Source organism: Achroia grisella, unplaced genomic scaffold (assembly GCF_030625045.1).
Source record: "Achroia grisella isolate CSIRO2021 unplaced genomic scaffold, CSIRO_AGI_Agris_v1 utg109, whole genome shotgun sequence".
In the NCBI taxonomy this organism is placed as follows: domain Eukaryota; kingdom Metazoa; phylum Arthropoda; class Insecta; order Lepidoptera; family Pyralidae; genus Achroia; species Achroia grisella.
Genome location: NW_026712573.1, coordinates 6,633,693 through 6,658,281, shown reverse-complemented (window position 1 = coordinate 6,658,281; position 24,589 = coordinate 6,633,693). Strand labels below are relative to the sequence as shown.

The window sequence follows — 24,589 nt, the reverse complement described above, 5'->3', positions numbered from 1 at the left end:
TCCTTATTGATAATATCGTTCTTATAAGATATTCACATGCGGCTCACGTAAAAAACGCCCTAAATTTGATTGTATTTTATTTCTATCATTTTTGTATGACATAATGCTCTCTGTTCCAACCGTAAGTATATATATCCTCCTTGCTTGATATTTACGTTAATGAACATCGAGAATATTGTTTCCTGAATAACAACTTTAATTTAAAATGTATTTGATTTTATAGTAGCAAACTGATTGTGAGCCATATTCAAAATATAATATTTAATTGTTTCACTTAAACCGAACTATACGGTTTCTCAAACAGTACATAGGAAACAGTAAATTGCAATATGTTCCGAATAATAACTCATAATCTAGTTATAAGATTTATGTGTATGGTAGTCAATTCAAAAAATTCATATCCATCATTACTTTCCAGTAGTGTTGAAGATTCTTTCAAGATGTTTTGCTCTAAACTTTTTCTAAGGCGTTTATAATTGACTTTATATTACACAGTTACTTCATTTCGTCAACCAAAAATAGTCAGTATAGGATAAAACATTTGAGTATAAGCATACTATACTAGTTACTTTTGTTACTCTTAAACTGAATAACTGTAAAATGTAGGTGTAGAATTTGGCTTTTTTTTAAGAATATTTACTATACAAAAGCTTATTCCTTTTTAAAAGACCGACAACGCACTTGTAATTCTCCTGGTGTTGCAGGTGCTCATGGGCGGTGGTAATCACTTACCATCAGGTGAGCCGCATGCTCGTTAGTCCCCTATGCTATATAAATAAAAACTTACTGAATAATACCACAGAAATACGATTGTAATAATAGACATTTTTTGTAACATTTTTTATTATATAGCACCCTTTTGAAACAGTTGCAGCACGAAGTTAGGAAGACGTATACATAGATAGCTAAAAGCAGTAATTTAATTCTTGTTCAGATGTCCTTCCATGAGTTAGTTATAGGACGTTCCTAGGACATTAAATATATTTTTTTCAAATATAATATTTTCATCAACGTTGCTCTAGCGGTTAGCACACTACTTACTTTCGATTGTCTTGGGCACTGTACACATTTAAAATGATCTGATTATCATGAGTATGACTGTTTGAAACTATCTGGGTGTTTTATATACAGTATGTACATATTTACAAAAAATATACATTTAATTTAATTCTATCAGTTGTTTTGTACCCAGAATGCAAACCATGCTTATCTTGGAACTAGAAGATGCTGCGTGAACTGTCTAGGGTTGTCATTGTTATAATGAATTTAATTACATTGTTTTGTATTATAAGGTCTTTATAGATAATGTAATTTTACATGCGTGCGGTATATATACGCAATCGGGGTACTAGTGCAGGCAAACCGCCTCTAGTCCCCATTAGTAACAATTTCCTGAATTATATCTTATATATAAAATCTCGTGTCACAGTTTTCGTTCCCATACTCCTCCGAAACGGCTTGACCGATTCTCATGAAATTTTGTTAGCGTATTGAGTAGGTCTGGGAATCGGCCAACATCTATTTTTCATCCCCCCAAATTTTTGGGGTAGTCCACCCCTAATTTTTTTTTTATTTTAAGGCAAAACAACGTTTGCCCGGACAGCTAGTATACTATCAATCTCTCAATGTCAACCTGTAATATTTCGATACTGGATCTTCAATCACGAAATCGCTGTCTAATACACTGTGTAGTTCCGGAAATTCTGTACAGCCTCTTAACCAATTTAAATACAACTTTAAATATCTATCATCAGGGTCCAAATCTGTGTGACCCAAGCAAAATATCCTATATGCATCTTCTCCATACTTTCCAACACCACACAGATCACTAGCACGACGCCATTTTGAAGACACAAATTGAAAGCTTAACTTCCATATCATTCGACTTCTTTTCTTTAGTCCTAAATTCTCGAAAAATCTCTCTAAAGAAGCGGGATTGTCATTTAATACGTGGTAAGGCGTTGGATAATCCTCGAAAAAAGATTTCATGTAAGGTCTTGCAGTTTTACCTGATGTTTTGGTTAAGAAGATCGTTGCCACTAGCATCGCCCAGGGGTTCGACGAAAACTCTTCCTCGAACACGTAATGAGGTGATAAGGGCATATGCCTAGGTGTAATATTAAAAAACGGGTTAATTTCTAATGGCTCTTGTTCCTCTATGTCCAGTTGCGAGAGGCTTAAAAAATCCGCGTCTGAATCGGTACTCTGACTTATATTTGGTGAAGACTCAAAACTCTTTGATGGTGACAGCAAAACTTTACTGGGACTTTTTGACGATAAGTCTTGATTTTGAAAATATTTGCTAGTACAATCTTCGTGTTCTTCCATTTTTGTTCCTGAAAGATAGAAAAATAATTAATGCAGTGAATGAAAATGTTATATTTAAACTGAAGAGTCCGAACGCAATGTTTTAAAAATTTACTACATCAGCATAGAGACGGAATACGTCATGAATTCTGAATCTGAAATGAAATCGCTAAAAACTTTACGCATCGATATAAAATTTCTAACTATCACTTCGGTGATGGGAGGCACTCGCAATAAAGCAAATTACTAACAGATATTGATTTGTTATTGTAAATCAATGAATGTTGATAATCAATGAACTTAAAATAAAAGATATAGATAGAATGATCTTAAGAAATAATATTTAATTGTGGTTATAACCACAAGATTATTGTTTATTATTTGTTCACATTATAATTCCATTCATTGCGTTGATCGATTCATTTTATGCATAGTACAAGGGCATTATTTATAATTATTAAACATAATCTAAATATAAACTACTAAGCTGTTACTAGCGACTTCACCTGCTTTATCTGTACAAATAAATAAAATCGAAGTGTCTGTTTGTCAAATTAACAGCTTTTCACTAAGTGCATATGAACGTACAGTACTAACATAGAAATATATTTAAAAAAAATTGTGTCTGTTTGTTCTTGCTAATCTCTAAAACAACTGGGCCGATTTTGACGGGACTTTCACTCGCAGATAGCTAATGATTTGTATTTATGTGCATGATTATTTGTATTTGTCTGGACATTTTATGCATTGTCTGTATTTACAAATTCAAAAATTACTTACTCATGTAGTACATTTTAGCCGCTTATGAATATCAAAGTATTTCGGTTGTACTAAACAACCGAGATGCTTGTTTAGTATCCATAGTACAAGCTCTAATAGTTTGAGTCTGTAATATTGTATTATCTGTGGTTTGAGGCTGATTAGCGCTAAGGACATCTGTCCTGGGTTATTATTATTAATTTGGAACATTAATATATAACTAATCCTTGCCATTTGTCTTTTTTTTTAACTTTTATAAGGACCCGACCCTACAAGGAATGGCATGACATGGCAGTTGGCACGCTCCTAGCAGGTTTCTCACATCTATGACGCAATTAAATATTCTCCATTCTGTAATTCGATTTGAAATTCTTAGAATATCATTCAAGTATACAAGAATTTGTATTTCTATTTCCTGTTTATCTGGTGCCTCTAATCATGTACAAGTTCGAATATTGAAATGTAAATTATAATAATTACGAAGGTTTTTTAATCAAAACCTTCGTAATTATTATAAACCATCACGACTGATATCGTAAATTGGGTAGTTAGAGACATTGTTAAATATAGCTATCAGGAGGGATTAATAACTATTGCTAGCAATGTACCATCTTGGGTTGACCACCGCGTGGTACCCCCTGGAAATCATGGTATAAATTCCTGGTGAATTTGCTACGATGGGCTAACTAACCTCATGCTCATCTTATCACCCTCCACTGGTGGCCCGCCAGGGTAAACTGTTACCAACATTACATTATAATCCATAAAAAAATTTTAAACATTTTAAACACAACAGTTGGCATGTTTGCATTTCGCTGGGTATATTTTAAGTACAACATGGCGGGAGCAAAGTCTACATACCTTAGTCGGATTTTGTTTTATTATTGATTATTTGCTACTTATAACAAATTAGTGAAATAAATACAAATAATATTAATTGCTATAATATAATATATCTCCTGCCTGGTAAAGGCAGGAGTTATATTATGTGAATAATTCGTTTCTATGCACACAAGGTTTAAAATATACACAAATATATAGTCTCAATAAGAATCTCAATATTGGAGTCATCTGAGAATACAAAGATGATTTTAAAAGCTACCAAAGTACGATTTTTTATTCTTTTCATATCGATAATTAATGATTCTGGTTTTTACAATAAGGAAAAAATATGAATTGAAATTTTGAATTAGGTATCATCATTTGCAAGAATTAATAAATTATTCCTTGCAAATGATGGTTTTATTGTTATGCATTTTTTACAGTTTAAACAAATGTAAGATTTAAATGATTTATTAAGATTCCAAGTCACGGTGATAAGTATTTTTGATGACATGGGTTTTTGTGATGGGATATAGAAAAATACACTTTTTTTTATCTATAGTCTTACTAATATGATAAACGCGAAAGTTTGAGTGTGGATGGATAGACGGATGGATGGATGTTTATAACTCACGCAAAAACTACTGAACGGATTTTGATGAAACTTTACAGTAAAATAGCCTTTACATTACAATAACACATAAGCTATAAATTTCATGTGGGTGAAAACCCGTATATTGCAGGGATGTTATGGATATGAAATTTCGGATACGGATAAGATTCGGATATAGGAATGATTATTATACTGAATACGGATACGGATGCGGATTTGAAATTATTTCGGATTATCCGTTAGTTTCCGATAATTTCGTTTACGGATATTAGTTTTTTAAGGAATTTCAAAAGTAAAATACAAACAGCTAACAAAATGGTTACATAACGTGTCTCAATCAGGCTCCGCCCCTATCCGATATTGTCCGAAACTTATATTTCGGATTCGGTTATGGTTACGAATATTTTTTTATATCGGATATCCGATAGTTTCGGTTACGGTTACGGAGCTCCCTAACATCCCTGGTATATACAGTTTTTTATTTATGTATTAGCTAGTAATACATAAATAAAGAACTGGAGAAACACAGTGCCATCTGCTCCCAAAGTAAGCAATCTTAAAAACACAATGAGTAATACACATCCTTGATTACATAACCGAAATAAGAATTAAAAATTATTATACTCATAATAGGAAACACTTATTAATGCGAAGGAGGAAATTTATTACAATACATATAATCATTTTTTAGGAAAAAACATAGAATATTTACTATTAGTGGTAATATTACTCTATGTGGTGACATAGTAAGAATGCAATGTGATACCAGACCATTCCAATTGTTTTGGTGTGAGATGAGGAAAACTGAATTAGAGTCTATGCCATGACACCTACTTCAGGGTCAATTATTGTCAAAGACTATACTTATATGCGTGTGTGTCAAATAATAGTAGTTTTTATTGATTTAATATATTTTTTATGCATAATTAAACAAAATTAACATTCTGCATTCCTTCTCCATATTTACTACAAGTGTGCGAAATTTCATACTTTCATATTCCGTCGTCGTCGTAAAAGGGAAATAAAAATGTTTGCTCAAGTTTTAATATCATAATATCCATAAAATACTTGTGACGTATTTTATCGATTGCCCCTACATTTTATAATTGAAAGATATAGTTCATACAACATATATACGTTTTGTCTTAATAAGTAGGTAAGTATGTATATACTTAAAATTACCAGACACTTGTGCAGATATTAGAAATATATAATTTGTACAGTATGACACATTGTAGCTCTTATACATTTAAAATGTATCTAATTATGTACAAGTATAAAGTTTAAAATCGAATAATTATTTTTATTTACTCATACAGATATGTAGATATATTTTATAATGTACACAATTGTCAATAATAATGACTGATCTGGCAATCAAGCAAACTGTCTGTTTAATTGTAAATAATAGCAATAGCACATTATTATTTGTAACTCCAGAGACACTGCTACCACTTGCTGATCGGCTTCAAACAGTCTAGCCGAGGTTATAACCTGGCGTTGCCCTCAATCTAAAGTCGTATCCCTCGGGCAGGAGCTGGCCTTCAGCCGCTACATAAGTCCTTCCGCGAGTTAGAAGTGCCATCTGCCACGTGCCACTCGCTCCCTATCGTTCGGGGAAGCTGTAAAGGACAGCGAAAAAAAGTGACCTTTGTGAGTGATCAGATCTTGGGGTATGTATTTCACAAAGTTTATAAAAAAAATGCCTATGTTCCTTAGATGTCTGGTAGAGTTGTTAGTAATATCTGAAGTAGACTTTGCACAAAGTTGTCTACGTGGATTTTTGACGCCAAGCTGCTTGTTTTATCAGATATATTATGGTCTCAAGATATGACAGTAATAATACAATATGTTTGAGGGTTAGGTACAATAATAATAACAAAAAAATAGGTTATACTACATCTCAGTCCATACAGATAACTTTTTACAGTCTACCCCTGGCAATGTGTACTCAAGTTACTACTTTGTCACAGTAATATTTTCAATATTTCCAAAGATTATTCCACATTACTACAACATATTTATTTTGTGACATAGTACAAAAGTGTTTACGTATCATCATTGCTCGTGACTCTATATACTCTTTATGACTGACCCCGTACCGAACTTACATTGTGTATAATATTACATAGTACACACAAATTGAATGACATTCAAATTTACAATTAATAAACCTATTATTGGTCTGCTTTAAACTTATTTTCCACACTTTACTATTTCTCGCATTGCGCAAAAATATATGTAACTTCCCGTACATGACAGTGTTATCATTAAAAATGGTATTCGTTTCTTTATAATTAATAGTTTTAGTAAACAACATAAAATTATATTTGTACTGAATACAATGATATACAAAACCAGCTGTTTACCTTGACTTTGCACAGCGTGTTTCCTCGGAATTTAAGTCCTCAATGTATGTGTACCTGCGGCATAAAAGCAAACTACTTATATTAAAAATGTCATGTTTCTAGCCCGAGCCGTTTACACTGTACCTTTATAGACCAGTTATTCAGGACAAGTCTCTTTACATAATGATAAACCTGTCAGTTTTATAAGGGTACTACTATACCCGACGACTAAGAATTGGTTATTTGAAAGATTTTATAATATCGATATACCTATATTACTTTAAAATAATATATTTTATGTATTTCGTAATACATTATAATGAAATATTAACATTTAAGTAATATATATAGTAAAATCTTTCAAATAATCTATTATTGTATATGTGCTAGAGAAATTAATTCTAAGTATATTTTCAAACAATATTTTAATAGTATCTGAAAATTATATAATTTTTTTCTAATTTCATTCATATTACAGAATATATGTCAATACTACGGAAGCGGCATTAAAAAGCTTATATTAAACTCTTGACATCTTAACAATGTGATATGATTAGGTACCTGAACACATGGCTAGTACGTGCCCACAATAGACCATTGTTAACGATGTATTTTCCGGTTCGATATTTTCCGTTACTATCACGACATATCATAGTCCGCTTTTCTTCCAATATCTATATCCGCGGCCGATCATTCGATTCCTGTATGTAAGTACTCGGAGGTTTATTGCAAACTGCTGCATCGCCGCGGTAGCACGCACGCCGCCGCTGCGCGTGATATCGGCGGCAATAAAAACGAAAAAAAGACCGACAAAAACAAATCGAATCGATAACGAATCAGATGCGGTACGGAACGAAGTTTTGAAAAGAACACTGTTTACAAAACTTTTTCTTGGAGCCGACGTTTTAGCACGGCGAGTTTAAGTATCGAATGATAGTTAACGAGTTGCTAGATATTTCTTCGCGGAAGTGTGTGTTAGTGGTTGAACTGGCATGGCCTTTCTGGAAGGTCAAGGAATATTGGTGGCTGTAAATGTTATGGAAATGATTACTAAACGATCCGTTGGTGTCACAGCTGTGCAGTGAATAGTAAGTACGTTAATAAATGACTAATCCTATTATTTTGTAGTGCAACATTATCTGTGTTCGAATACAAGTCTGTAAAATGCTATGTTCCTTACTTACAGTTAGCTTCATAAACAGGTTAGTCAGTGGGTGTTATAGCAAAATCTATTTAAATATACAAGCTGCATCTTATCAATACACCATTTTGATAGAAATCTCTCAATTCAACAAAAAAATATAGATTTCTTTCTCTTTATTATGTTTTGTCAAATGGCAGTCTTTCAAATTGTCGTTACTGCTCGTATATACGTGTTCTTCGATATCTTCATTAAAACTGTACAGATTATAAAAATTAAAAAAAAAATTAAGTCTGTTTCCAATATGTTGTTTACAATGTAAACCTAACATATTTTTGACATAATATCTTAGTTCTCCAGAATAGCAACGCACTAGGTAGTACAATCTAGAAATGATGTTATGATGACTAAGACGCTATTCCAAGTATCCAGGCGATGGTTTCCATTTGTATCTGGTGGTAAATGGGCGTTTGCTTGATTGCAATTCCAGTTAAAAAAAATAAGCCGTCTATAAATTACCAAAACAAATTCAGTGAATATTATAATGGACAATCAAACTAATGTTTTGATTGTAAAAAATTGAGTAACAAACCTATTAATTTATGAGTTAATGATTGCTGCTAATGTGAATGTAATCATACGTTTGCAACTACAGAACTAATAATGTCTAGCCAATAATAAACTTTGCTAACCTTCAAATTAAATACACCAAAATTTTAAGTGATACTCTATATTATTGTTATGTATATCATACTAGATTTTAACCGCCACTTCGCTTTTTGAGATAAAATATAACCCATGTATGTTCTCGTAACTCAATCAATCGTAACCTCAATAAATAACAGACAGACAGACACACGCATTTATAATACTAGCTGTTACCCCAAACTTCTAATGTCGTAATGCATGAATTAATTTCAGGAAACCAAAACAGTTTCATGCTCCGCGTATTTTCGTTTAATAAAACAGCCTAGCGTTATGCATTATACTTCATCGTGTTTTGTTTTATTTCACATGTAGGTAATATAAAATATGTGTTAACTCTGTACCCTTTCCAGAAATGTAACTTTTACTAATAAACAAAGAACAGATTTCAGAACAAATTTTCATTACAATAATTTATACTTAGAATAATAAAAATATACAAAATTGATAATGTATATTTAAATTAGGTTCAACGTTAAGTTTTTAAAAATAGAAGGCTTAATATTAATTTTAGAAACATTTGTAATCTGATAAGAAGTTAAACTCAAACTAATTTATTCACATAGAACCTTTCTGTCTCTTATAATTGTTAATATTCTTATCACTTTACCTACCGTAGCCGAAATGGCCAGTGTTTTTAGAACGGAAATTTGATGAATTTCACAAATTAAACGCTTACAGATAAATACATTAAAAAATGTTCAGAAAGAAATATCACGAAATAGGCATATGCTCGACTCCATACTTCTCAGGAATATCAACACATGAGATGTATCACGGGTATATTTGACTATTTAAGTTCGAGGTTCAAGTATATAGGCTAAGGATGCCACTTTTCACCAGATAGGATATCAGTTGTTTCCAGTTAAATAAAATAATATTCTATATATTCTGCAGATTTCTTAAATGTTCTATTTAAGTCAGTGCTAGGTATTCGATAGGCACTATAAACACAGGAATACTGAAGTAAATAGATAGAGGTTTCAAGTATCATTAAAAATCAGTTATCGTAAATTTATGGTATTTTTGTTTTATTAAGCAATGAAAGTTCATTGCTTAATAAGACAAAAAACTAGTACATATTAGCATGTTTCGTAAAAGAAAAGGGCACGACGGCGGCGTTCTGTATACAAATTAATTGATTTTGTAGCACAATTATCCAAATTAAGTAATGAATGACGCATTTGTAATGATAATCAACAATCAAGTTTGTAAGCGTCATCAAACAAGAGGAAGCAATTTTTCAATCAAAACATATTGTCATAACTGCTATTGTCGGATTGTTAGAATTACAATCATTGTAATGATGTTTTTAGGGTTTATTCATTACCTTACTTTTATCCCATTATTTAGGGTCGGTGCATTATATCATCACCTTCCGTCGGTCCCTAACAGACGTCATATCTGAGTTTACTCACCTTTTATGCATATTATTATACACACAGCCCACCCAACTTTTCATTGGTCGTTCTCTCCCTTTACTGATGAATGTTAACTTTCATATTAAAAATTTTCTATAAGTAATGATCTACACTCTTCCGTTGACATGTCCATACCAACTCACTTTTTAGGGTTCTAAAGCAAAAAGGTATAATGAACCTTTGTATTACAATTTCGGCTATATGTCCCTTAATTTGTCAGTGTTATGTTTAAAAACTGTTCTCATCAATTTCAAATTTAGAATATTTTTTATATTATTGTCTCTATCAATGAAAATGAGAAAGTTTTATTTCCTTTGAAATTGGGTTATTAATGTGCGTACATTAAGTAATAAAATATTAACATTGTTTAATCTTGTTTTACATACTTAGAATGACAAATGCCATCGTGCTCGGGACACCCCTGGTGTTTCAGACTTTCATAGTCTACGGAAACCGTTTACCATGACATGGGCCGATGGACCGTATACTTGCCACCATCATACTATAAAAAAAAAACAAGATGATGAATTCCTCGATGGCAAGTGGCAACAGTCTAGCCTATATACATGATAATGACACACGTCATGTGACGCCCGTGATACCCCACGTTCGTTGCCATTCATGATGACTAAGGTGTCATACTTTTGTAATTTAATGATATTGATCAATTTTATGTTAAAACGAGATACATATAAACAAAAAAAATACTATGCAACGTCGTCAATGACGTCAGCCATGATTATATCACGATTGAACACGTTTGAAGTAAACCCGTTTACAGTCATAGACGAGATTACGGTCAATGCTTACCAAATGTTAAGCGTAATTATCATACAAAATAAAAACATTAAACCGTTGTTAACCTTTGTCAATAAACGTGGTGTTCCTTGAAATTGTAGGGCAAATCGTATGTGCACTTTATACTTAATGCTTATTGTTAAGGAAATTTAGGCAATTGATATCTCATTTTAGGCAAAAACTAGAAGTGCATTGTAAAAAAATTGTCTGCCTGGGTACCTCAGTCTCGTCTACTTCAGACGTCATACAGCTTGCTTTGTGAGATGTGTTTCAGTTGTAGGGTGCAATTAGGCAATTCATATACAGGATAAGAGACATGACATTTTAGTCCTCTGCAACGACAACACATAATAACATGTAGTGATGTACATGTATATAGGTGTTACCATCAAGTAGGCCGTCAGCGTGTTTGCCAATTACATAAAAAACAATTTATTTCGAAAATAATAACTGTTTTAAATAACGTTAAATAAATAAAATACGTATAAATAACAATTAAATCGAATGACAGAAGTGAATGGTGATGAAATTAGGAATTAACCACGATGGTGGAGGTCGACAATGTACATTGTTAGTAATATGGCTACTAATTTTCATCACTTATGTATAATAACTATACCCTAAGTACATCGATTATTATACCCTTAATTATGATAGTAATTTTTTGTGGATTTTAGTAGATGGTCTACGTAAGAAAGAGTCATTTTCAGGGATTTCGACCTAAAATGATACAATGGAAACCTTGTTGACTTGTACGTACGTTATATTGCAATTTTGATAAATATGGCTATCGATTTGAAATACAAAGTTTTATGAATACTCTCTTGGCCTAATTATAATATGATTCAGACAGGCATAATGTTAGAAGCAGTCTCTATTAGTCAATATTTGGGATGAACAGTACATCACGAGTACGGTGCTTAAATATAATAATTATTATAACAAGGAACATATGAATATAAAAATTAAAAATTAATCTATTCATGAGAAAAGAATTAACTCTTTTCTTGAAGATATTCTTAGGTAGTAGTACCTATTACTACCTAAGAATGTCTTCATCTTATTACTTAGTATCTATACAAACAGCTTCATTATAAATACAAGATTTCAAAAGGTATTTTTTTATTACCGTATACATAACGTTTACTTGCATACTTCCAGTATAGGTATATTTTTTTACGATTAAGATACTTTGAACGAGTTTTGTGTGAATAGCAAACATCATTAATATTTCTCACAGTAGCCAAAAGGCAGAACAGTTAAATTAAGGAGTCAATCTTTTACTATAATGAAGTTCTAATGTATTTTGATCCACAAAAAGTTCAAAATTATTCTGACGCGGAATTAACCTCTATAGCTTGTCAAAAGGAATCAGTTTATAGTGCTATATTTTGACTCAATGATACTGTATTTTATAAAAAATCTAATTATGAACTTCATTCAATATAAAGTAGATTGGAAATGTTTTCTTTTTCGTGTGTATTTCAATGGAAACAACCTGTTAAAGTCGTAACCGTTGCTAATAGACATACCAGCACGATCAATTTCGCACCACACCTACAATGTGACAGTCATGCTATTAGAATTAAAAAATAGAAAAAAAAAAGCATTTCTTAATGGTTGCTGGCGTTTAAAATAAACACTATCTTTCACTATGTTTATTAAGCACAAACTAGGAAAAAAAAGGCCCCAACAAGTAATGAAAGACAAACTACTTCAAAAGAATATATTAGATACTGAAAATAAACAATTACACAAATCAATTATTAAAGAACTTAACAATAATATCGACAAATAGCTAGGACATTCCCTAGAATCAATCAAGAGACATGATGCGTATATTCAACTATGACAATGTAACACATTGCTTGAAAATGAAGCAACAAAGTCTACATATATTCAGACAACTTAATAGACAATATAATTACTATGTACCACTACTTCGTAGGTAGCTTGGTAATAAGTGTTGACGGATTCGTTTTCAAATTATTTCCGCTGTGTTTTATTGTGTATTTCGTTAATAGTTGTTCATCATTTCGTACGAGTCATCATAGTCATTATATCATCCCACTGCTGGGTTTGTTTGGGCATGGCTTAAAAGAATATTAGTTAACTAGTACTAGTGGCCATGTGAATAGGTGTTTTATAATGTTTATCCGGTTATCACGCTCCATTTAGTAGAAATACTCTACTGCCATTGGGGTAATGAAAAATATTCATTACCCCAATGGCACACAGCACCCCGACAGCAGCAGTGTACCATAAACGCAAGCGGGAGCAGTATTTCAATACTCTTTTGAAAAAAATATCGCATGAAGACTCAACTTGTAATCTATGTATATATCGGTATGATGTACTACAGGGTTTTATAATAGGAGGATTGAATCTATTATAATTACGGTAGTACTATTAGGATATATATATATATATATATGGTATAGTATTTAAGTTCAATATAACAGCCGCTTACCACTTTCAATTACCTTAGCAACAGCCAAGCTAATGGAAAGTGGTAACCGGCAAGCAGCAAAAAGCTAACAAGTTTTTTTTACATATCCAGTCGTATAAAATACCCAACGCAAATGTATAGTCCGTTAACATTTACAATCAATAGAATACAAAGTCTCAATGATTTATGTACTTACCTATACATATACAAATTAATAGGAAGAGGTTTGACTGGTTATTTTCTGCCGCCAGGTGTACGTAGATCATCTAGCTTTGATGATGTCGGAGTCACGATCAGTCAATCACTCGTCAATTAGGTTCAATGTTTGAACCAACAAGAGATTTTTTAAAATAGGAAACAGTATCCGGGATCGGCAGTGAAAGAATATGCCTTAATTCCGAGAAATTACGGGATTTTGGAGGTTGTTACGATTAGATAATATGATTAGTAAATCACGAGATCTTACCACGTTTTATATCTATTCAGTTCCCGATCCAGTTTACTCGTGATCATGGCGCTTGAATCACTGCCGAAATATCGGGAGCTCAATAAATATACAACGTGGTAAGATACCGTGATTTATTTTATTTTATAAATAATGATCGCGTAAATTTAAATAAAATAAATAATGATTCAATTGAATATACTCGTATATTTGTTATATTTTAAAATTAGTGTATATTTATAATTTATTCGATTTACATAAACGAATGAACTATCGAAATATGAATACCAAAATAATGATTATTGCTTCACCCAATTTGAAGGGAACCCTGAATTATTGGAAATGTAATTTATTAAGCAAATACTCCAAGTTGCTGTACTCGTCTATCAATTTAAGTTAATAAACACTACACCCACCCACGCCACTTGTTAACACTTTTGACTTTGTAAAATTGACAGTGTATTTTTAAAACGCTACGTGTATTACCTACAGTAGTATGTGTTAAATATTTTTTATATTAAACATTGTATTAATGCACAATTATTTGTTAAGGTAATATTGGTCGTACAGTATCCTTTATTTTACCATCCCGTTGGATTTTACAAAAATCCCGAACTGAGCTGTTTCCGTTCAAATTCAATTCAAATTCAAAATATCTTTATTCATGGAGGTCTATTACAGACTCTTATGGTATGTCAAAACTACCACTACCATAAGAAACTCAGCTCATATCCTTTTCAAATAAATGTCAGATACATTTTTAAATTCAAAATTTGGAGAATAGAGTGACAACCAGCATTGCAAAAGTAAAAAGTCTAATCAGTGTTCGTAACCTGAACAGACCAGTCCCCACCAGCAGCACCCGTTCACGAGTATGACTGAAGAGCCAGCCATCATTAGACTCAAACATATCAGTTACTTTACTTCGCGAACTTCTTTCTGACAGATACAAATCTATATAATAATTACGTAATATGTACATAAATTGTGAAAATTATTAATTATTAATATTTTTATGTTTGTATTTTATGTGTGCCTATATGATTTTGATGGTCCGATAAAACGTATAATAACGTTTCCAGTCGGTATATAACTACATAATCACTACTCTAATATACACGTGCTATTGTCACGAATGTGAACACGAGATGATGAGCACATCACATGAGCGTGATTTGTATAACTACATTCCTTTTCAATTTTTTATTCAACTTTCAACTTTGTTGTTACTATGTTACGAGTGTGATGCCTCATCAATATTCATATTACATCAATTATGATCAGTGAAGGACGAACATGCGAAGCCTTGATGCTGAATGATAAAATATAATAGTTGTTCAGTCTGCAGCTGCAAAAACTATTGAAATTAATTTTGTTTCCACGCAATTTGGAAAAAACGTAAATAATAATAATTGATATTAATCAATATGTAAGGTAACACGCGTTGTTATTTGAAATCATATAAGATAGAGATGAAACGCGCTCGAATTCCATAATACAAAATCATAGAACAATCTTCTCTTATCATTAATTCAATTAACCAGTTTCTTAATAGTTTTGAAGCTATTTTCAAATTGATAATTTATTTTTATAGAATTATAGGCAACATTTAAAGGCAAAATTATAAGTACATATTGGGTCAAATATCTGTACATAGTACTTAACTAATCTCTACAATAAAAACTTAGGTACTATAAAATTCTACTCGAAATGTATGATTTAATAACAGTATTTAGCCAAAATATTGTCTGAAGATATATACCATGAGACCATATGTATATTTATTATTGTTTATTTTTATATTTAATTTGTATGATAATCCATGAGTTTTTATATTATGCTTATTCATGTAATTTTATAAGTACTAGCTGCCCGGCAAACGTTGTTTTGCCATATAAATTAAAATCGCTATTAGAAAATAGGGGTTGATGATAGAAAGGGGAAAATGTAAGGTTGTATGTATTTTTAATGCCACATAATAAAACGAAATATTTTTTTATTTCTTTGATCAACGCGACAGTTGACTGGTAAAGAATGCCATTAGGCATTAAAGTCCGCCATGTATATAATTTTGTGTGCAAAAGAATAAATAAATAAATCCCATGTAATTATTTACATATAAATTCGACAAGCTAATAATATTGGATAGAATAGTATTGGATCTATCCATTTGTAATAATCAATAAGCAAATAAAGACCATTTCAACATATATACTGTTGAATAAAAAGGGACGTATATGGAAAAAAAATAATAAGTAATCAAATTTAAGCAATAGCTACGTCTGATAATGAGTTTCTGATTTTTGTTACAATACGTCCAGATAGTGTGTGAACACGTTCGGTTTAATTTGACGTTAGTTTACAATCTATAGTTAGGTGTATTGAAATAGAAACACGTTCTTTATATGTTTAATATTCGTCAAAATAAGAATTTAGTTATTATAATAAAATTAAAAACTTACATATGATATAAAAAATATCATCGACAATGTAATCCGTTTCCGGAAAACTTCTTCCTGAATCGAATATTCCTGGGATTATAGGTTCGAGAATTCCTCAGGGTTTTGGTCGGAAATTCTCGAAGATCCGGACTGGCCAGTTATTACAAATTAGGGAATTAATTTATTCGCAACAATAGGCCAGCCCTGACATCTATAGTCTAACTGTCCTAACATAACATAAGGGTGAAGATTTTAGGGTTAAAGATTTCATGACAATACATTTAATACAATAGTTAAATAAACAGTAAGGGCTAACGGAACTTGAACACAATACCAGATGCATAACAAACAAAGAGCAAATGTTTGAATAAATTTAACGCAATAACGATTCTACATTTAATTATTCATTCACTTTATTCCTAATACTTTATTTCTATTTTTTAATTTCACTATCAACCGAGTGTTAAAGGATATTTATAATTCTATAAATATTTACACGTTATATATTGATAATATAATACTTTAATAAAAATATGTACGTATTTTTCGGTAAAAATATTTCACATGCAGATACAACTCCTTTATTATATTTTATAATAATAATAATATTAGCTCAGGAAAATATACATAGCGCCATGTGCACTGTATTAGTACCCATCAACAAAGTCTCCTAAACTAAGCAGACTTTGTTGATGGGGTACTAATAAAGTCATAGTATAACTTAAATACTTTTTTGTAAATACATATAATGATGACCTATCTATCTATCATATTATATTAGTTATTGATACATTCTTAACTATTAGATATAATACAAATTACAGACATGTTAACCACGGAAACACCTAAACCGATATAAACAATCGTAGGTACTAATACATGCAAATGTTCGTATAGTGCCAGGTATCGAACACGCGACTACAGGAAGTAAGACTTAGTGTTAATCCGCTAGATCACGAGGTCGATATGTATGATAACCATTAATTTAATAGCGATACAAGAATGTGAAAAAATATAAATAAGTTTAACCTTCCGACTTACGAAAACGACCTAATGTCAAAGTTTGCTACCTACTATCGTATAGCGGAAAAGTAATAAATAATTTATTATGACTGGTTGGGTCAATGTACGTACAGAATGTAATAATGATAATTGTTTTCACAACCCGACATGACAGAAGGGCAGAACAGGCCTCTCATTTGTGAAGCATATAAGTTGACAGATCATTGTCCTGCGTGGTTGGACGATATGCATATACACACATACCGTCACGACTATTGGCATAGATGGGGTAGTCGGAGGTATTCCAATTGTCGATATTGTAGTGACCGCAAAACTTCACTTGCCCATATTTCTTTCGGTTTACATTGAATCCAATAAGACAAGGGGCGAATCTACAGACGTCTCTCTGGTAAATTTTTGGTTCGGTATCAGATCTGTATTTCCTGGACCGGTGAGTTAATTAGAAATATAAAATATTAATAATAATTCATCCATTCCACGACGCACTATGCTACATATATATTATAAATACATACACAATATTATAAATACATGTATTTGTACGATAAATTAAAAAAAATCTATTTAACCTATAGAAACCTACTTGGTTACATAGGATGAATTTCCAGACACGCATGCACACAGTGCCATAATATATAGCTAGTTTGAAATAATATTTCGATTAGGAATAAGGCATTAAATAAATCATAAAATATTTCGTTTATTTAAATGGAATGACAAACAATATGACGGCCCACCCCATAGGCATTATACATGAACAGCAATTGACGCAATCGAAAATATAGTAAATTCAATCAATATTCGTATATTGTTATTAAGGAAAAAAATAATATAATGTACAATTTACAACTAGAATACACGGCCACTTCTATATAAAAATCTTGTTAAAAATCGCAGGGGTTTGTAGAAGATTTATATGTATTTATATAAGATGTTATTTATTTAAATATAGGGTATATGTAGTTAACTATGCGTTTGTATTCTCTCATTGTCGAAGGCTGAATCAAGGTTTATTGCAAATAGGTAAGTGATACTAGATCTAAATATCACACAATAAAGGTTACTTACGCAGGGAAAAATCATCAAAAAAAACATCGCATAATTCGTATTGTTTTATATATTGATCTAATGCAAAATACATCCTAGCGATAAACCGGAAGTGATTTCAAACGGTTCAACGAAACTTAATGAATTTTGACGTGAAGACTATTACGAGGAAAAACAAAAGCTATCTTTTACGACAAAAAGGGAGACAACAACGCAGGTAACAGCTAGTATAAAACATAAATAACCCCTTTTCACCTTCCAACAAGAAATAAAACGGTTAAAAGTACCCGTACCGGTTTAGCGCGGTTAAATAATATTAAGAGTCACAAAAGTGCGTATACTAAGCTAATAAGATACGATATACGCAATGAAAGAACACATTAGAATCAAGTTATGTATTCTCGCGGGCCTATTTATAAATATATTATTGGACTAGCGGTCCATCCCGGCTTCGCACGGATGCATTATAAATATTTGAATTTCTAGGTTTGTTCAATAATATAACACGCAAGAATTAAATGTATAAACCTTCTTTTTGAATTACTCTATATACTGCAGAGTTGGGTAATTTAAAAGATACGAGCGAACATACAGCGGCGACGACTTTGTTGTATATGGTTTCTCGCGGGCTGAGGGCTGATCTTATTCATGAATGTAGCTTATGGTGGTCAGGACCACAGTTACTATCAAGTAATGAGAGTACTTGGCCAAAACGCCCAATAAATACGTGAAACAAGATCCGCCGGATTGTCTTTAGACGGTACATAGCTCCACGTACATCCTGCACTATGTAAAGATATAGAGACACCTCTCTCTATAATAGGTAGACAAGGTTAATAAGATGTATATTTAGGTACATACGAAGCCAACATTGTAATGATAATATACAGGAAACTGAAGAACTTTCCCCAAAAAAAATTACAAGCTGCTTAATTTTATACGTATTACGAATACGTACGAAAGTTAAAACATATTTTCAATTTTCGCTTTGAAAGGAATATTAATAATAAAGCCAAGAAATATTCAGATAACCGCGACTTTTATTTTGATAAAAGGCCTATGTGATATAGTCTACGTTTACGTCAAATTTCATAAAAATCGTTTTAGTCGTAAAAGAATAACAAACGGACTGATACACTCAAATTTTATATATTATATATCGCATTTTATATACTAGTATGATTAATTAAACAGGAATTCAAACAACTAATAGAGATGACGTTGTTGAATAAAAAAATGTGCTGTCTCATTCACGAAGCTATTTATTTCTTTGTTTAGACTTTGCCCTTTAAACTTTTTGTCGTCATTCCAAAATTCCCACAAGGTACAAACTCTAAAGTACAACTCGGTTTTTGTTCTTCTGATGAGCAAATGATGTTCGCAACAAAAAAGAGCCTTGATTGACTGCACGACCGTATGAGGCGCAAAAAGTTTGAAATTGGTGAAGTACCGTTCAAGATGATTACCATAAACTTTGATTTTTTGTGGCATAATGTCTTATACCACAAAAAATCATCTACAAACCATAGAAACACTAAAACAGACATGTGACTAACACGGGAGTAAAATAAGTACTTCAAAATCCATTTATACGTTGGCGAGATAAATGCAAAAATCTAGGCGTTACCGGTGACTTCGTTGGATCAAATTTTCCCTATTGCAGATTCATTTATGAGATAAAATATAGCCTATGTCTGTCATCATAATATTTATTTTCGTGTTAAATATTAAGATCCGTTTAATCGTGAAAAGGTAGGAAACAACAGTCAGTCAAATGACAAAGAAATCTTGTGGCTCCTTTTATTATTTTTATTTTATGTTATTTACTTAATCACACCAGTACAATACCTTACGATGTTAAGTCCGCCATATGCATATTTATGTTTGTATTTGTGTATTAAAGTTTTAATAAATAAATAACACAAACATTATGCATTAGGATATTTTATTCTGTCAAGTGTTATTAACATTTTAAAATCTGATATATTATTAGCAAGCTAGATAGATTTTTCATTAGCAATTGATGAAAATAAAACCAAATCCGTCTAAATAAAACTAATTTCATTCCACTCGAACATTTTGAGCGCCGCGTTGACAATAAATAAGCAAATAATAACTATAGAGCAAAAAGTGACTGAATGAAACAATATGTAATTATATCTGCAATTACTGACTTCCATATAAGTAATTATGATTTTACAAAATAAATATTGATGGCAATCCATTCACATAGTATTACTATATGTTCGAAGAATGACGACATATTTAATTATCGTGTAACCGCTATGTGACGCTATGTCATAGTTTGAAGATAATGGACTGGAAGATATGTGTCTAGCTAGACAAAGCTAAATAATGTAATATTTATTTATTTATACACTTTTTGCATTAGACGCAAAAAAATATTAGATACATAATATGATTGTATCTTTTTCTACGAAGGCGATTCTATCGGTTACAACCTTTAGGTATGTAGATGATGAAGAAAAACATGAGAAAAAGGTGGTGCATCTACGACACAACTTATATATAAACAACACATAAGTATATAGGGAAAAGTAGAACTAAAGGGAAAGGAAATAGGAGTCTAACGGATTGGGCGCACCAAATAGGAAAATGTAAACGGTACCTATCTTACCTATCGTACAGAACAATAAAAAACTGTCAATATAAAGAAAGTATTGACAGAATGACGTGTAAAGGGATGGTTTGGTCTAATTTTTTTATTGGTATACTAGTTAAAAACTAAGTAAGTAGTTTTAAATAAAAATATATATATTGTTTACACGACTTTTCAACGAAACTTACGCCCGCCTTTACATTTACGGAAGGTTGTTAACTGAGATCGCAACTGTTAGTTAGTACCACCTCTCAAAAGTGAAAAAATTACTGAGGTCTTAGTTAGTTACTTCGTTACATTCATTATTTAAGAACATAAAGGACCTCAACACATAACACTCTTATATGTGACAAAATGCAATTTATTATTGCATAATGATTGGTAGAAGATAAAAGAAGAGAAGATTTTTCTAAAGAGGATTTGGTGCAAGCATAGACGTAAGAAACAGCAGTGTGAATCTGTTAATTATGTATAATTAAGTATTTTTCTAAACTAATAAATTTAAAAATTAATCACATTTAATTTGTACATTCTTTTTATGTTACTCATTAAAAACCAATTAATTAAAATCGTGAAAAGCCGTAATAGACAGTATATTGAGTACATTCATATTACAGAAAAAGATATTCAACGACGGTTCTGATTTCGTGAACACATCAAACTTTTTAGTGATTTGGAAGTTACATAAAAAATATTATCAATATTACTTAAGACAGACATAAGTATCTCATGAATGTCGTATAAATATTCTAGTCGCAGAGACGATAGAAAGTAGCGCAGGGCCAACTTTCAACGGCCCTACTTAGTACATATTAGTAGCTACTGCTTCATTCATTAGGAGAGAACGTCGGACAAAGTTGCATGTGAACTGGTATGAGGATAAAACTGTAGGTACATTAACTGCACGTAATTTAAAGTAAGTAATAGTATTCTAGAAATTTCAATAATTTCAAAAAATTCAAAGTTCTCGAAAAGTATTTTATAGTTCCTGGATCGAAACACAATATCACCATTTTATACTACTGTTTTTATCTATAGTCATCTAATAGTTTTATTTGTATGCTGTATAAAAGAGCCGGATCCTCCAGACCGAGATATTAAATTGCTAAACTTTTAGCTAAATAAAGTAGTATTCCCCACGCACCAGAGAGCACTATGCACTAGACTTTTTAAATGGATGGAAACGAAATTGTCCACCCGTATGTGCTATCGGTATACGCTGACTGAGTACAACAGGATGATGAACTTTTGTTTATTATTTTTAAATTAATATTAAAGAAATTGTAATGCTAAATATTTTGAGACACAAACTCATGTGAATTTGAGTGATGTCATTTTAATCAATATAAGGCTATTGGTAGGTGGTAGATGTTTGTATGTAGAATTCAAACAGGTCTATCTAAAAAGTGTCATTTTTATAGAAATTTATAACACGTCAAATTGATATATAGCAAAGTGAAAGTCAAATAATATTTTTATGTAGGATATATTTATGCTAATTATTTAATTAATTTCTTTTTAAATTCCTTCTATTCAAAACTACTGTTGAGTTAGTTAGTTAAAAGAACTGGCAAAAAACAAACTGGTTCATTCCATCTACTTAATTTCAGTTTTCTTTTGTGACTCACTTTAGTCTTTATCTCTATCTATCCAATTCCTATTGTGACAACTAAAACATGTGATACCGCTAGTGTTTCAGGCGTCCATAGGCTATTGTAACCATTTATCATCTGATGGGCCATACTTGTTTGCCACCGACATGATATAAAAAAAAAATCATGTTTTAGTATCAGCTCACCACCAAGTTCTAATCACCCCAATATTTTTTTATAGATTATGAATATCCACAATCAACTTCACCTCCATTAGGAGTGAGCCATTAAAACAGATGATATAGGTACTTTTTTTTATGTAAGATAATGGAATACAGTTTCATATTAATTTGATTTACAATAAATGATTTATCACTCTAGAAAATTATTTTGTCATATTATATATATTATGAAACTTATTTTTTCTTGGAAAATACATAAGCTATCCGTTGATGACATACTGAGAGCATTTTACTTGAATATGATTTTAGATCAATGTTTTATTTTTGTATCATTGTTTTTTTTTATATAATTAGAATGGCAAACAACTTAATGAACCACCTGATAGTAAACAGTAACCATATATATGCATGAAGAGAATGTAGGGCATCACATTATTATGTGACACCCATGATAGCGCTCATGCACTGCCATTCCAGAGGGCTAAGATGTCCTCTCACCCTCTAATGTCTTTTGCTACTGAACCCTACAACCAAAACAGTAGCTTGGTGACTGAATTTTATGAGACAGAGATAAGGGTATCTCTGTCTCATAAAATTCAGCAGAAAATTTTTTACAATCTATCTCTGGCTTGTTGTGGCTAAGTACCTATCTATAGAAATAAACAAAATTGAAGTGTCTGTTTGTAATTTCAAATTAACTGCTATGCACTAAATGCATAATGCAATGCAATACTACATCTATTTTTTTTTTACTGTCGTTTTGTGAATCTATGAAACGGCTGGACCTATTTTGACGGGATTTCACTCACAGACAGAGATAGACAGCTAATGGTATAAAGAGTAGCTTAGATTACTTTTATTTTAGAAATTTAATTTATTTGAATAAAAATACGCTTAACTCTTCGTTATTGAAGTCACGGGTAAAAGCTACTACAAAATATAGGTATTAATTGAAGACCCTTATACAACTTTAAATATAGTATTTAAAGTAATTAATTTATTATATATATTAAATACACTACAACATAGTATCCATCATTATTATTTTAATGTTTATATACGTATTAATTTATTTTTTATATCTACATTAAAAATAAGACAGTAAACTTACCAAAGTTAAACCATAACTCTTCGTTTAGCACTGGTACCAAATCGACACTTTATATCAGTAGGAATATTACAGCTATCAAATTAGTTAATTACGTATATATTAATATGTTATTTCAATATAACAGGGACTTTAAAAATATTCAAAACAAACTCATAATAACAACACAACACGACAATAATTTGACATTATGACTTAGGACACTCATTCCATCTGTCAGTTTGACATTGACTTTATACTGAGTTATACAATGCTTCCGTAGCACAATAAAAAAAAAACAATATAAAATTGCTGCTAACGTACACTGTTCACTGGCCACGCACATTTATTTGATAGAGACCATTATTTAAATCTCAACTCTATAAATTAGAATTACTTCTTCTTGATTGTATATTTATCCATATTATAGACTATATAACCACCCAGCGAAATTCCAACCAAAATGTGTTACTTATTACGTGTTTATAGTTACGACTATGGTGATTGTAATAGGAAACCCTACACATTTTAAAATTTTGTTTACTAGAATACTAAGTTTAAATATTCATTGTTTTATGAATTAGATGCCTACGTCTACGTCACTTTACTTATTTATAATTATTTTGTTATTGAGGGGAAAGGACTGTATGTAATGGAAACTAAAAACCCATTACTAATAATGTATCATGTCAGATTGACCTCTACGCGGTGACCCTGGAAACTATCCTAGTTAATTCTTGATGATTACACTATGATGGGCTGACTGACCATGGTTCATTCTCTTCCTAA

At 31.4% G+C, this 24,589-nt stretch overlaps 2 protein-coding genes across 7 annotated transcripts in view; one reads left to right on the top strand and one right to left on the bottom strand.

Moving 5' to 3' along the window:
• Positions 1-858: 858 nt before the first annotated feature.
• On the bottom strand, positions 859-23,854 carry LOC131845640 (methyl-CpG-binding domain protein 4-like). Of its 5 annotated transcripts, none has more exons than XM_059194738.1 (3): positions 23,825-23,854; positions 6,871-6,924; positions 859-2,336 (listed from the first exon to the last, which is right to left on the bottom strand). In XM_059194738.1, exon 3 carries the CDS (start codon positions 2,326-2,328, stop codon positions 1,615-1,617), a length of 714 nt encoding a protein of 237 aa, XP_059050721.1. In that variant the 5' UTR covers positions 2,329-2,336; positions 6,871-6,924; positions 23,825-23,854; the 3' UTR covers positions 859-1,614. The 5 variants fall into 5 exon arrangements, 3 of the variants coding, with proteins under 3 accessions (XP_059050721.1, XP_059050712.1, XP_059050728.1); XM_059194729.1 differs by lacking the exon at positions 23,825-23,854 and adding an exon at positions 7,411-7,551; XR_009357643.1 differs by lacking the exon at positions 859-2,336 and adding an exon at positions 5,878-6,123.
• LOC131845628 (calcium release-activated calcium channel protein 1-like) overlaps positions 7,576-24,589 on the top strand; it is a 47,409-nt gene continuing 30,395 nt past the window's right edge. The window contains exon 1 of one of the 2 annotated variants that reach the window (XM_059194711.1): positions 7,576-7,937. The gene's annotated coding sequence lies outside the window, so the exon portion shown is untranslated. Of the gene's footprint in view, positions 7,942-24,589 lie in introns of both variants that reach the window. The other variant, XM_059194718.1, reaches the window with a different exon arrangement.

Bases quoted from the DNA above. Each gene is read 5' to 3' on its own strand.
- LOC131845640 (XM_059194738.1), bottom strand. From the start codon at position 2,328: ATGGAAGAACACGAAGATTGTACTAGCAAATATTTTCAAAATCAAGAC.